Below are 16801 nucleotides of genomic sequence, written 5' to 3'. Positions count from 1 at the left end.
CAGTATTTAAATAGCTGTAATTAATGTTTTTTTGAAAATTATTAAGAGGCAAAAATGTTGGTTGAATGTGTTGCAATCCAAGAATGTATAACTAATGTATAAGGTAGTTATACAGAAAGTATTAATTACCTTTTAAGTGTAATTTTTTTGTAGGTTAAATCTAGATGAAGGTGAGGGCGCCTGGTGCATTGATGGACTCGTCAATATCCATAGTTATGAATACATGCAGGTCGACTTCCGAGAGTTAAAAGTGATAACTGGAATTGGAACACAAGGTCGTTGGCATAATGGTGAAGGAAACCAGTATGCACGATACTTCCGTGTGGAATATAGAAGGAATAATGAAACGGAGGACTGGCGCCAGTATGTTGGTTACTTTAATAAAAAGGTAAGAAGATAGGTATGTTATGTAGAATATAGACATGGTCAACTGTGCATGTAAAGTACATAATTATCGACCATCTTGCATCGAGCAGGATGGTCCCGAATTTCAATTTTATTTTTAATCAAATATATTTTTGCAAAAACATAATTTTCACACATTCATAGCACAACTCATTGAATAATAATGGTTATCACAATTTGAGAGGAAATTCATATTCAAATTAATAAATTTAAATCTAGACAAAATCCATTGCATCCATTTATACCTGCAATTTAAGGTACACAGAAGGACTAATAATAACTCACAGGTGTTCTCATTCGTTTAAGCATCTCTTGACAATATCAAAAGCCTAGATTGTATATTTCTAAAAGCAAGCAGATAAGTCTTGTTCGCTGGGTGTACTTTACATGTTAATCAAACAACTACCCTTACATACACAAAACTGCATCATTGAAATATAGAATCATAGTTTAAATTTCTGTTTAGAATAATTTGGTTACAATTAGACTTTTATACATTTACCTTTGTTTACATTAGAAAACAGAAGTTTAATCACCTTCATACTGTAATTGGAATTATTGAGAAAATAGTTTAATATCTTTCATAAAAAATGGTAGTGTTAAAACCACTAGGTATATCCATGGAGAAATAAGTTAGCTAACTTAGTTCTCCATGGTATATCCAATAAAAAATCATAAAACAATGAAACATCCATTTGTTAAAATGGAACAAATTAATTAATTTGGATCCAGGTCAGATTGAACTAGACAGTACTCTTAGAATTACCGCCTACTGCACTTAAGTTCCTAATAAGAATTAATTCTAATGAAAATTTACATGAGGAATCTGACACAGATTTAAGTCTGCAATCAGGGTCAGAGGATTCCTCATGCATATTCTCACTCTGAATAAAAGGCAGTATGACAACTTCCTAAAGCTTGGTTCCCAATACACAAGGACATAAGACAATGTAAGGTGATTTGACCAATCACAAGCGATGGATTATTTGACAGTTGTGTGTGATTGGCCAACTCACTAGCGGTGCGTCTACGTCCTTGCGTTGCATTATAATATGAACCATGGCTTTACCAAGAACTTACTGAATATAAACTTAAGTGGGAAAAAACCCCTAAATTATGTTGTATTCTCCAATTTCTAAATCTGGGCCAAAACATAAGTGTTTGATTTCATTAATGGGAAAGATGAGTAAAATCTTTGTTAGTCAAAACCATTCCTTCTGAAGTGAATCTTATGGTATGCTACAAGTCTAATTGGGACTATTTTACGGGGTACTGTGGAACAGCACTAGTTTTCGCACAATGTAATAATAATAACATGTCGATCTTATATAGCGCTTATAAATGCACAAAGCCTCTAAGCACTTCACGTATGGAAACATACTCCCATATGCACATAGTAATCAGTGCAAAGTTGTGATTTGACCTTTGAACTAGGTAACCATTTGTACACCTGTGTGGATAGAGGCAAACATTAGTAAATTGCCTAAAGGATACAAGCAATGCGACAAACTTTGGATTCAAACTTACAATCTCCTGATCAGTAGTCCAACCCACTGCACCACATGCGCTTACATGTGCCTCATATTTTGTATATTTTCATTTTCTGAAATCCCCACTTGGATCGTCCTATGCGTAGTTTCAATTTAGCACAATACATTTACTTGTATTTCTTTCCTAGGTGTATATGGCCAATAACAATGGCTACCAAGCTAAAGCAAGTCATTTTTCTCCACCGATTTTGACCTCCCAACTTCGAGTTGTGCCTGTCGCAGAGATTGAAAGACAAGTATGCATGAGGGTTGAGTTTTATGGGTGCTCATTTGAAGGTAAGTCTAATTAGGTTTTAAATTGTTGTAATTATTTCTATTTAATTTTACTAATAATTTAAACTTAAAAATGTTAAAAATTAAACATTTGATAAATTAAAATTGTTACTAAACAAATAATAATAATATAAATTGAATAAATCTGAGCCACCTCAACACGTAGATTCAGAAGAGGCTTTTGAGTTTGGGCCAGCTCATGCAGTGAACCATGACCAATTGCATGCAAATCATTGACCCCATTTACACTTACGTTTGGGTCCAGGGCCGGTCCTGGGCCGGTTGCAAATATTTACCTTTTAGGCCGGCCCCAGAGCGTTTACACTAGCGACGCAGATTACTGGTCGTAAATAATTTTATCGGAAGTACCATTGCATGCTGGAATACGAAGTACAGTTTGTTTACATTTTTCTCTCTCGATCGTCAATTCAACTCTCCGCGCGAACCGACCGTTTATATATTTATCCTGTATTGTTGTTTTTTTGTCCCATTAAAAACAAAATGAACTCCACTGTTTTATATATAATATGGCTGTATTCTATGTATATGCGAAACAAGCGGAGGAATACTTTATTGAAAGAAGATGTCTGAAAATAAATTTAACTATATAAATGATGAAGAAAACAAATTGTCGCCCGAAAAGGAGGAAGGTATGTACTGAAAATGTCGGATCGTCATAACAACAACCTCATAAAAAGGTCAAACGTTGTTCACAGTTCACTGCGTAAGCCAGCCCAAACGTAAAAGCCGCTCCTGAACCTACCTGGAGAGGTGGCCCAGATCTGCGTCCGGCCCAGGGCCGGCCTAACTTTTTGGAATATTTACACTTATCAATTGCCGACCCAGGGCCGGCCTAAATCGTAAGTGTAAATGGGGTCATTGATGCTTATTATATCTGGACTCGATCAAGGAGCGAACTAAAGCTCTGTCTACACTATCAAACTTTTTGTGACAATAAGTGTTTATTTAAAGGAGTAATGGAAATGAATATTATTTTTATTTACAGATAAATTGATATCATATGATATGAATCAAGGTGATCATCATGGTGAATACAACCTAGAAGATAAATCTTACGATGGTACGAAAACCAATGGGTATCTGCGTAATGGACTTGGCCTGTTGATTGACAGTATGACCGGTGCCAATGACTTCAGACTCAGCCCCTCTAACTTCCCTGCTGCCTTTGAATGGGTCGGCTGGGAAAACAGCACAAACCCGAACCCAATAGTAATATTCCAGTTTGAAACGATCAGAAATTTCTCAGAAGTGCAATTTCATTTCAACAACTTTTTCTCAGAGGGAGTAAGTATCCCCAGCCACATACGAATCCATTTTGGAGTCGACGAAGGTTATTACTACACACGCGATATAGTGGAGAATATCCCGGTTGATTTTGAGCATTTGGATACCCGGTGGATCACCGTAAAATTACAGCACAGGATTGGACGGTTTCTTAAGTGTACATTCTTCCATGGCAACAGATGGCTGCTTCTTGACGAGGTATCATTTTTGTCAGGTGAGTGTTCAATTTCGGTTTGTATTTTCTGATGAATATTTAATCGACGCAAACCCTGAGGCTTGTTACGAGTCATATCAAAATCGTCTATTGTTACACATATTAATGGTTTTATCATCACGCAGGGAAGCAAAGAACTTTTTGACTGTTCTATCGGGAAAAGTCAACAAAGGCAATTTTCAAATGCAATTAAAATGTGAGCAAAATATTGATAGAGATGTCGGTGTATTGACTCATCGTCACGGTTCTCTTTCCCAACGTGGAATTAATAGAGATGTCGGTGTATTGACTCATCGTCACGGTTCTCTTTCCCAACGTGGAATTAGATACAGCTATCATTTATCATGCATATCTTCCTAAAAATAAAATTATACCCTTTTAGTGTATGAATTAAATTAATAAAACCTGAAAAGTGTTTCTCGATGTGGTTCTATCTACCACTATGCCTTGCCCCTTGTTCATTACCACATTAGAATTTGTACAGTCTACTCTCCTAATACCAGACTGTCTGAAATCTTGAAACTTTTTCAAAACTAAACATTTTTCTAGGTTACAATTAAAATACACAAGATACTAGAATTTCTGGAATCAGATATATTAGGCCAGCCCAAAGTGTTTTGTATTAGGAGAGTTAATTGTATTACTTTGTAAACATTTTACTAAACAACATTGTGACATTTTGTGAGAGAATCGTAATAATTTGGTCAACTAATCTTTTTTCTTTTCTCATCATTTTTTTCTGCATGACTTTTTTTTTCTGGCTCAATTGTTGTGTATCACAGAAGAGTACAAAGGAGCTGTATCCATGACAACAGTTGAATCAACATCAGCCATTGCCTCAGAGTCCATGATAGGTGACAATTGACCTTTTACTTTCAGACTTTTTCACCCAAATTTTGAATAATTCTACTAATAAATACAATTTTCATTTTTTTCATCAGCTTTGTGTTAATGAAAAAACTGTTTTATATGTTATGTATATTGTTGGGTTTTTTGTTTGTTTTTTTTTTCTACTATCTATCTTTCATAAAACAAAAACAAAAATGAAATTAAAAAATAAATATACTAGAAGACCCTTGCTGTTACAGTAAATATGGAAATTCCAAATATTTTCTTGTTTGTCTTATGATGAAAAGAGATGGTAGAGAAATAGTTTTTAAAAGCACCTAAAATGTAATATTGATTTAAATGCAGTTTATCCTCTCATAAACATACTTTACTTAATGTACTCAATACTCTTTCCAAGAAAAATTTTGGAGAATTTAATTTTTCTATTCAACAGTCAGAATAAAAAGTATATTTCCAAATTACTGATAAGATAAAATGCAATTTTCATTGATTTATAAAAACAATATATTATGATTTGAAGAGGAAGAATTTGTTATGAGTTGAGATGATATTGGTGCATTTAAATTGATTAGTTGTCCTTTTCTGTGTAGCCTAACCCACAAAATCCATTTTTAAATTATTTTATTTCATTCTAGGTTTTATCATCATTCTATATCATGATTTCTTTCATTTACTTTCGCTTCCATTTCATCACCGATATTTTTCAATTCTTTCATGCACGTCTTCGGCTAACCTTTGACCCCATAGATTTCAACTGGATAAAAGAACCAGGAATTACACTGCATCTACCATCCTGCTAATCACATTTTGAAAAGTGCAATAATGCGCACTATTTAATGGCCTTGTCGTATTTGCACATTATATGTTATTTAAATACACCATAAAGGCGTATAGTAATATAACTATCGCCATTCAATTGTGTACTGTATATATTTGCTCAGGATGTTTAAACTAACACTATATTTTTGTATATACCTGTGTACATATATGAATTGTTTTATAGCATGTATTTACAATTATTATACGCAATTATTGAAAAGCAATTTAAATCATTTTCGTGTTTCTTATTCTCCTTATATTGCACTTGGTGTATTATGATATTATCACTGAAAGTATATGTATTTAAATTGTGCAAAATATATTGTCTGCTGTGTTATATATTAGCTCGTTTATATTTTCCAATTCTTAAAAGTTTTGAAACATTAGTATCATCTTGTTTTTTAATATCTGCAATGCTTTTCAATTTTGCAAATGTCAACATCTTTTCATTTTAATGAGTGGAATTAAGAATGTGTATGATTTATGGTTTTAAAGATATTGATGGGGTGTTAAAATCTACTCTGCTTTTAACATTGATAGAAGAGGATTCTTAAAACAATTTTTATGCGACTATTTTTCAAAGTGCTAAAGCTTTCTATACATACAGTATTTTGTAGTATAACAGACAGGCTGATTTGGTGTGCACGATTATATTTGCTTGAGAATTTATCTTGCCGCTTGTGATTTATAAACAAATTCATTTATGTGAAGTATTTACATTAATAGTAACTATACTACTGAATCAAATTAACAGATCTAATATATTATGAGGTGTAGCTCTTTCAATAGATACAAAATAACAATGATGCTGGAACACTAACAGTGGCTATATCTCAATTTGAAATAGCATTTAAACATTAAAGACATGAAAATAAATAGTCTAAAGAAAAGGATTTTTAGAAACATCACAAAAAGTACTATTTAGGCCTATTTTATGAGCTTGGGTTGTTGGTAACTGGTACATTATGGGTGAAAACCCTCAAATATCAGCCTTTTACTTTGTAATAAATGGCCGGCCTGGACTTCAACCAATCGATTCGTATGCAGTTTTAATATATCATTTTAAATTGAATGTTTTTGACCTGTTTTCAGCCTTGCAATATCCCTTTAGAGGTTATATTTATCTATAACCATATCATTTTCTTTTTATGGTTATGGATTTGGATTTTGAACGTGATTATATTTTGCCTTTTTTTATATTGTAGTATAGTTTTTAATTGCTACTGTTTCGGAAATTGAATCTCGCTTTGCCAGACAAAGTGTCTACTCTATTAAAATTGATCGTGCTATACTTTTATTTTTATTAAATAACAATAGGTTGGTATTTTGAATGTATGGATCAATAACACACAGAAGTATACATAATGAATTTATGAATATGATATTGCCAGTAGATTATTAAATTTCTATTTAAAAAACTTCTACGCAACTGAGTCCTGTAAAAAAAAATGTTTATCATAAAATATCTTGGTTTACTAAAGGAAAGTGGCGAACCGACGTCTTCATTTTAGCTTTGTTTTTTCTAACATTCTTCCATTTTTATCACCTGAACTCTAAAACTTAGAATTATAATATTTTTATGTAGTTTTTTGCTCATTAAAATATGCTAATGTGTCCCGCAGGAATTGCTGATGATTCAATAAAGACATTTGGGAAAAATGAGTTTAAATGAGTTTGTGATGAAATCTTGGGGGAGTCATTAACGCAATGAGAACAATTGATGACCACAGTGGTGTGTTTAAATGGTATTATGAAAAGAGTTGAGGGCAATAGTGCACAATAGAGATGGTGTAATAGTAGATTTATATAATCCAAATACAGTAGCTGGTTTAAGTTGCATAGTACGTTTCATCTAACTGCAGACTGTGTAGATGTAGATGTTAACAATAGATATATGAGGTAAATAAAATGTTTTCAATGGTTTACTAATTTTGTAGGAAATATCAAAGTATTGAAATCATTTTAAAATTCTATAGCTTTTTTTTAATCTTTTAAATTTCAACACATTATACTAAAAATAACACAAGCATATCATTCATGCAGTAGAAGTAGTAACATTTCAACCATTTTTAAAATTCATGTTAATACGGTAGTTAAATTATTTAATTATGTCATTTATACAGCGCCTAATGTTGTGAAACATGTAAGCACTGAACATTATTACCCCAGTCATTTTTTCCTGATCAAATACATATGGAAACATACTCCCATAATGCAGTAGTAATCAGCGCAAAGTTGTGTCTTGATCTAAACCGGGTTCCCATTTATACACCTGGGTGGAGAGAGGCAAACGTAAGTAAGGTATCTTGCCTGAGGATACAAGCAATGCGGTGAGAGTTGGATTCGAACCTCGATCTCATTATCGGTAGTCGAACCTCCAACACATTGCACTGCGCCACAAATAAACAATTTTTTCATGATTTTTGCTAACAAAAGACAAAATAGTCTGCTTAGTTCGTAAAATATGAAGCTGAAAATATGAATAAGGTAAATTTGCATCATAACTGCTAATATGTATTATGAATTTGAGAAATTTAACCAGGTGATAGATTGTTACAAAATTTGGTTTTGAAATTTGGCCCCAAAATATGTTTTAAAATTGGGATAAAACTGTTAAATTATGCCGACATGTTTAGCATTAATGTTAAGTGATAAAATCGGTTAAGTTTACTTTATTTAACGGGAGCAGGGAGTTGTTGATAATATTCTTACCTGGGAATACTGTGAACAACCAGGTGCGAATCCACAATATTTAAGTATCACTCTTGTGATTAAAATCTTACATACCCGGTAATCTTTTTAATTTTATACAACACACTTCTTGTTTGCGTGCTGAATATGTGTATAATGACGTGTTGTATAAACACACCCTTCAACGCCTCCATGTAGTATGCTTCCAATATATATCATCCTTGAAAAGTATGTATTTAGGAAGGATGAGGAGAATGAAGGGGTTGGGATAGGAGATCATACAGCAACAAATGGAGGCCAAATTACATTGAAAGTGCATTAGTTAGTTCAAGGAGGATTTCAGTCCATCATAACTAAAATAAATATTAAATTGGCAAAATTCGTCTACTATATATATTAGTCATTGTGAACTTTAAATATTTTGTTATATATGGCAACAATTATTAATTTGGTAAAACCTTCTAACATGGGTTGGAAACATCAATCAAACACATCATATCATTTTAAAAACATTGTTTCACTTCGTAGGTGAAAGTTTTAAAATATTATTTTAACACATACAGGATTATTTTATAGGAAGAACATTTTCTGAATAATTAATTAATTAAAAATCATTATCACATCTCTAGGTCGTTGACTTTTTATTTAGTTGGTAAGGTCAAATCGTGATACCTATGGTGGTGTGTTCACTTGTGTAATTATAACACAGCCTTGGGTTGCGATGTGTTTCCGTATTTGCTTGTAATTTTTATCACAATTTAAGTTTGCATTTTGCGAATAAGCTTTACAACGAAATGTTTTGGTACTATTTTCTTAATTACTATTTTAAAGAAAACTGCATTGTTTGCAACTGTACTGGCTGATAGTTTTAGTTAGTTCGCCAAAAAAGAAACTAAGATTGAATGAACAATCACACATTTCATGTGATTTTGTGCACATAGAAGTTGCGTAAAAGACAGGGAAGTTGGTAATGCAGAGAGTAATAGCAAAGGTGACCATAGCGTGACAGTGGATAGTTAGAAGGGATTGTAGCTGAAGAAAGATTGCAGTTAAACAGGGATTGCAGTTGAACAAGGATTGCAGTTAACAGGGATTGCAGTTAGAAGGGATTGTAATTGAACAAGGATTGCAGTTGAACAAAGATTGCAGTTGAACAAAGATTGCAGTTAAACAGTGATTGCAATTAAACAGGGATTGCAGTTAGAAGGGATTGTAGTTGAACAAGGATTGCAGTTAAACATGTGTTTGCAATTAAACAGGGATTGCAGTTAAACAGGGATTACAGTTGGATGGATAGGGATTGCAGTTAATCAGGGATTAGAGTGTTGACATGGGTTGCAGTTGAACAAAAATTACAGTTAGACAGGGATTACAGGTGGACCAATAGTACGGTTAAACAGAGATTAATCCTACAGTTACAGGGACATGAAATACAGTTAAACAAGGATTACAGTTAGACAGGAGATGTGTAAAAGTAAACAAATGTTGAAAAAATGTGAACAGATATTACAAATACAGGTGGAACAGTAGCTTAAATGGGAACAGAGATCACGTATACAGGAACTTGTAGCTTAATTGTATATAATAGTAGCAATGGTACAACAATTTATCTGATGCAGTTGTATGTTTGATGCTCATCTGAGACAAGTTACAAATTGCGTTACTAAGATCGCTGTAAAGTCCCAGCAATCCCTATTGATATTATTGTAATGGATGTTGTAAACTTGAGAAGTTTTGAAGGTAATCACACTATATGTCAGGTATATTGCAGCATGTTAAATCCTTCTTTATACAGTATGTCAAGCTGGGACTTCAATTATATCACAGCTAAGCTGGTTGTAATATATATCACAAACTTTATTCTTTATTCTAATATTTTATAGTGATATAAAGTTTGCTGTACACCACATTTATATAATTCTGAAAAGAATTGTTAAATCTCTTGACTTTTTCGATCAATATACTTTGCTTGTCCAGAAGCGAGAATGCAATTGTATAACATGTCTTATTTTATATCTCTCTATTTTTTTTTTTTTATTTGAAAGAAATTATTCCCAAATTAACATTAAACAAATAAAAAATTTTGATTTAAATACACTAGTAATATATTGGTGTTTACTCTATCAATATAGTAATGCAGTTTGAATGTTGGAATTAAAGTAATATGTCTATATTTCCTGCGTAAAACATAAAATTCATTGCCAGCCTTTAATGGAAACACATACGCATAAATAAGAATTATTGGGAATCATGTTTTAGTCTCTAGTAGTGTAGTTAAAATTGATACCTATTTATTTGTGTAGCATAATGTATAGTAACGCAAGAGGAGACAGCATCAGTGTTTTACTATTCAAATTACCACAACGTTATTTCCATTAGGTATACTCTACGTTATTGGTTTTAGAAATATACGGAAGAATATATAGAGTTTTTTAGATACAAATATAACCATAATAATGAAAAGAGCCAATTTTTTTTTTTTTGATGTACTGAAAGATTCTGATTATACTGTTTTTTTGTATATTCATTTTATAGTTTCTAACTAATATTTGCCATTATTTACTTTGATAAATATATAAATCCAAAGGCAAAATACTGAAAAAATGACAATGCTGTGGGTATCAGTGGCTGGATCTCAATGGAAATACAAAAACAAAAAGCGAAAAGCTAAATCAAAACGATAAAGTAAACAGCCAGAAAAGTTAGCAGAGCTTTCGGGCAACACTAGCCCTTCATCAGTGCAAGTGATAAATATATATATTTGAATATATATTTTAGTTTAAAAACTTTGCCTTAAGTAGGTTATTTAATTTACAGGTGTGTGAATTAAGCAGCTACTGTTCATTTTATATCGTGACAAGCTGCGATGTGTAAAATAAATATTTTTAAGAGTAATCTTTTATGAAGTCATTAAGTTGCGTAGTTAAAACTGTTTGTTTGAATGTCAATACTGAACATTGTCACTGATATCCAAGCTACTGGATAGTAATACATTAAGCTTAACTTGAGTAGCGGCGTTAACGATCAAACTACCAGCCAACAGATATTGCATCTGTACGTTTTATGGCATCTACTTTACTTAATGGTGTTATTCAATAAGGAAATTGAATATGTGATTCTTAAATCCAGGCTGGCTTGAGTGGTGAGCATTTCTGTAATATCTCAAGCCATATTTACTTATCTGTGTCAGGTTTCTTGGACGGCGTAAATGAAAATGTAACCGCAACAATTTTCTGCAAACCACAATTTAATTGGCAAGGTGATCAGAATGGACAGTTAGATAAATTGATGATCGTGCAAAGATAAAATGTTCAATGTAATCTAATAGATGAGTAATATTGAAAATTTTCCAAGAATATGAATAGTTTTATTTATTGTACTTTGTTTTCAAGTTTGTTTTTTGGTTGGGGGTTTTTTTTAGAAAGGGGAAGGGAGAGGGTGTAAAAATATTGTTTATTTTGAAATTGAATGATTGACACTGCTTTTTGTCTTCATTTCTGCAATGGGGGATTTCATGTTATCTGCACTGATCTCCTGCACAAAAATATAAACTAAATAGTCTTTTCAAATGTTTTTTTTTCTGTTCTTCCTTTTTCTGTTTTGAGTTTTTTTCACTTGTTAATGTTTCACCAGTACTGGTTATACACAGATTTTCTGCACAGCAAATTATAATTTGAAACTCTTATTTTCAGAGTATTCTACTCTTTTTTTATTAGTTCATTTCTTTCTCTTTTGCTAACTTTATTCTATGTAGGCCTATATATAATAACCACATATCTTATTTTTAAACAGAGGTCAGTGAAGGACTTGACCCTCAAGATAATTCGTGGGTTCCTAGTGGTGCTACGCACATTCCACCGTGGGATCCAAATCGTACATTACCAGACAGAAAAGGTGGACAAGGTAGTAATATGTTTTTATTTAGGCCTTCTTTGTGATTAATTTATTTTAGATGTTTTAAACTGGAAACTAACAAAATCTATCTATTTATAGGGGAAATTTACTTGAAAATGAAATTTCACACATTTTTAGTCGCGTGCAACGCGACTCTACAGCTCACTATGTCGGTTGGTCGGTAAACACTAACTTGAACACGCGACTGCAGCCATGTATATGGCCTTGTTTAACAAATCCCTACCTACACCTCCACAAGGCAATGTGATTATTAGTGGTTGATTGTTACATAGTGGGTGATACAACAGTGAATGGGAATCCACAAACTTTTTGTTGTCACTTCTCCTTGGCATTCTAAAACAGTGTTGTACTAATACACAAAACTGTCATTTCAGATTGACTCTATGCTATTGGTTTTCAATAGCCCATGCTTTGTAGCAGTTGCTGAAAATACTTCCTTAGAGTATATTAATTTGTATGACTTCACATTAGTTGAGGACTGTAACCCTGGACTAGGCCTTCACTTCCATGAGACCTTCAGTAACACTTTTGCTTGCTGAATGTCAAATTGCCATTTGATCAGTGACATAGCTAGGGAGGAAATACACTGAGGTGCAATGATGCCCGCAAGCAGGGAAACATGTACATATATTCACAAATTATATGTCCTCAGAGGTAGCCAGTAGTCTGCCTGCTTGGGCCTAGAATTTGCTAAATTCATTCATATTCAATTGACCTGTGTTCCAGCATGCTACCAATTAAACTTAAATCCTGCTGACTAAGCCAACAGGAGTCATACTTGTAATTAACCATTTGAACATTAGGAACAAATCTCAAGGCCCAAATCAAAGATATAGCCAATGTCCTTTATAGAACATTATTATTAATAAATGCTGGGCCTATTATTCAAGGTTGAAACTTTCAAATAAAAAAAATATAAAATATCACATGCACTTTGAAAACACAATATACTGACCATGTTGCTAAAAGTAGTTGGAGGAAACTATTTCTACTAAAATCCATCAGAATCATAAACATAGTATTAGTAGAGGGTGAATGTGTGTGACATGACCCTTCTCAATTTCTTCTAATTTGTGGTTTTTAACACTCAGTAAATGTCATAAAAGTTAGATTACCTTACTTAATGTGAAACATTCAATCGTTCAATCGCAATAAAAGTCAATATAAAAATCCAGTGTAAAAGTTAAATCTAATTTTTCATATAGTATGGTACTATATAAATAATTCTAGATTATAGAAAGGCCAGCATATGGGTGTTGTCTCTCCACCCCCTTCATCCCCAACCACTGTAGATAAATTAGATATATAAAGATGTCATTCATAGATTATTATTGATTAAATTCAAACAAATAGAGATTCAGTAATATAGAATTTTCTTGCTGTTAATCCCTTCAAATTATTCATACTTAGATTTTTGGTCTTAATTTGCTAAATGATAATTAAATACTGTGAAATATGATGTTATTATTTTTAAATATAACACTATGAATTACTTGAATTTAATTATTATCTCTACTTTAAATAACTCAAAAAGTGCATTAACTCTTTTATTAATTAATCTTGTTTATTTGTTTCAAAAATAATTTATGTAATTATTATTAATCTAAAATAAATTGAAAGAACAAAACAAGAATGCTATATGAGTAAGAGTGGATTTATTTAAAATAATATTAATAACGTGAAAGCAAACAGCAACAATACCAGTAAAAAAAATTATAAATAAGAAAACAAAATTATGAAAGAACAAAATTGAGCACTTTGATATTTATTTTATTTAATAAATAGAGTAATACTATGTATATTTTTATATTATTATTAATAAATTAGTAATATTAGCATATTAGAAAGAACAAAATTGAGTATTGTGATATTTATTTTATTTAATAAACATAATAATTCTATGTATATTAATACTGTATTAGCATATCAACAACACAATTGCATGTCCTTGCCATTTGATTTGATCATGATTTGAGGTACTATTATACACTTGGCTTTATAAAAACATTTTGAGATTTTGTGCAATGCATGACTGGTGATTGTGTTCGAAACCTACCCACAGTCAATTTTGGGAAACTATCTTTTGAGTGGCTTGTCGCCTGTCTTGTCTTGATTGTCTTTTAAGAACCTATATTATTAAAGGGTTACACGCAATCTGGCCATTGGCCACAAGTTGTATCATTGCTATATTGTTTTTTTTAATAAAAGTATATAATAACATATATTATATACAAAATTCTAAATTGTAATTAATCTTGACGTCCAAATTCTGATGAAATTTTATTTGATTTTATTTGTATAAATTTATGCATTTCAATATAATAAGTTGATAACACAGTTGAATAGGTTATATCTTCTATTACAGTATATATGTATAATTTAAAACGATATAAATTATTCATGTAGGGTATAACTTTAATTTGAAATAGAATTTTTACTTTGATATATATTGCAATATGTATTCAATTTATCTTGTTAATGGATAATATTTCCTAAACAGAGATAAAATATTGTAATACGCAGTGCAAAATGCAGCGTTTAAAATCATTCAAAATGAAACATACTCTAGAGATGATGACAAGATTCATATTTGAATTTTAACTATTATGGAATTTGGTTGTATGGTTCATTTAAAGGTTATTAATTTATATCAAACTTGTTGATAGATTTATACTAGCAGTTACCTGCCCTATGGATAGGCGCCATCTAGTTATTGAATTTGTGGTTACTATCAGCCAAACGTCGTTTTACAGTCAGACTATGCTAGCTGTCTTTTGTTGCGATTACCTCTCTATGATCATATTGTGATGTAGAACAATTAGCCGAACATATAAGTTATGTATCCTCGAGAAATAAAGTGGTCCTGTTTTTGCAAGAAAAGGGAACGATCTCTGTTCAAGCCACTTGGTTGTCAAAGGCCTCTGTGAAAAAGTACCAACCATACATGTGGCTACGGCCCTGAATATTATTGAACCGTTATTATTCAGCCGTTGTCAAAGATATTGGTCTTAACACATTTTTCTAAATAGTATACCATTCAAAATTATCGGAATGTCTAAAGAGGAATAAAAGATTCGAAAACTCGAACAAGAAGAATATCCAGTCACACAGTTTATATTAATAATAATATTATTCACCAATGAATAATAACCAATTCTGCACCCGTTACTCCAAATTACATTACTGTATTATGATAAGTTGCAAAGTTTTGGGATAATCCTAATATAATATAGAATAATTTATGCAGTTCATTTTAAAGATTAATAAATCTGTCTAAATACTGATATATTTATTAAGTATTTTATACATTTACTAAACACGATTTTACTGCGCCTAAATCATTATGCGCTAACATTTCCGACAACAGCACAAAATCAATGGGAAGGTCATCCTACATATTTCTATCAACATTATAATCAAACCAATTAAATGCAATTTTTATTTCTAACAAATCTAAACAATATTTCAACAAAGCAAAATACATCCGTTTTAATGAGAAGTTGTATCATGAACATTTTTAAATCAATTTTATCGACCGTGCCGTGAGATAATTTTCCTAGCAATGTTTAATGATTTATGTACCAGTAAATATATTATGCATAGTTTTATTAGATTTAAATATGTGATTATACCAAACATTTCACTGTCAGTCTACATTTGATAGCATGAAGTTGATTATAAAATTATTATATGTATATAATAGATGGATAAATTAATAATTGTTAATCTTATCGAATAATGATAATTATAATAACTCAACTTTTATGTAATTGTCATTGTTGTGTATTGTAAATCACATGTTTGCCCTCTAGGATTGTTGTGTGTCATTTTTTTTGTATACTAAATAAATAAAAATAAAAAATTCTTTTTCAGGTGTAACGGCAGCTAGTCCCGAACCAGCTGAAGACATCACCCTGTTGGTCCTAGGAATTGTCTTTGGCGTCCTCATATTCCTGGTGCTCATCTTCGGACTTCTCTTGTTTTTATACCGACATAAATACATCCGTCTCAAGCACCAAGTACCGCAGATCCTTTACCATGCGGAAACCATCACCCGTGCAGCAGGTAACAACTCGCTTACACACTACAACAGCCGGCGTGCCAACCCCACGTACCAGATTTCGAATCCTAATGATGAACCGCAATATCACATCATCGATAACAAAGTTCCGCATAGTGATGATGAAGATTCCGGTGCTTTTGTTGGTAAGTTTTCATCATGCTATTAAATTTAAACCGTTACAGTAGGAAGTGCTAAAATTAAACGTGCAAATGAAATGAAATTACTTGCTTGTACATAACAACAAGACGCGCTTGAATGTGTGCTACATCATATTTATTTTTATTTCATGTGGCCCATGTTATAAAAGTTCATATTTCGAGTTTATCCAATAAAGTATTATCATATATATATTATTATTTTAGTGTGGGGAAAAAATTTATTTTAAGTATTTTGTATATTTTATTGCCATTACTTATATTATGGAGTAAGAGTATAAATTAAAAGACGTTTACTATATAATTTTAATATAAAATTTAATGACAAAAAGAGAGATCGACGTTTCGGTACCATCATAGAACCATTTTCAAGATCAAGTGAATACAAAACAATAATAATTATGTGCACTAAGCACCAAAGTTGGTGACAGGAAATGCTAATTGAGGGCTAATTAAGTAATTATTATTGTTGTTATTAAGTAATTATTATTGTTTTGTATTCACTTGATCTTGAAAATGGTTCTATGATGGTACCGAAACGTTGATCTTTCTTTTTGTCATT

At 31.7% G+C, this 16801-nt stretch overlaps 1 protein-coding gene across 6 annotated transcripts in view; it reads left to right on the top strand.

Annotated features, from left to right (window-relative positions):
• The window catches only part of LOC140046919 (discoidin domain-containing receptor 2-like), an 82844-nt gene that overhangs the window by 50443 nt on the left and 15600 nt on the right, over nucleotides 1-16801 (top strand). For 5 of the 6 annotated variants that reach the window (XM_072091676.1, XM_072091675.1, XM_072091672.1 and 2 more), the window contains 6 exons: nucleotides 154-388; nucleotides 2084-2231; nucleotides 3235-3747; nucleotides 4530-4601; nucleotides 11899-12009; nucleotides 15895-16227. In XM_072091676.1, coding sequence (XP_071947777.1) covers nucleotides 154-388; nucleotides 2084-2231; nucleotides 3235-3747; nucleotides 4530-4601; nucleotides 11899-12009; nucleotides 15895-16227 — 1412 coding nt within the window. The remainder of the gene's footprint in view (nucleotides 1-153; nucleotides 389-2083; nucleotides 2232-3234; nucleotides 3748-4529; nucleotides 4602-11898; nucleotides 12010-15894; nucleotides 16228-16801) is intronic. The other variant, XM_072091677.1, reaches the window with a different exon arrangement.

This window comes from Antedon mediterranea, chromosome 4, assembly GCF_964355755.1.
Source record: "Antedon mediterranea chromosome 4, ecAntMedi1.1, whole genome shotgun sequence".
Lineage (NCBI taxonomy): Eukaryota > Metazoa > Echinodermata > Crinoidea > Comatulida > Antedonidae > Antedon > Antedon mediterranea.
This window is presented reverse-complemented; position numbering and strand designations above follow the sequence as displayed.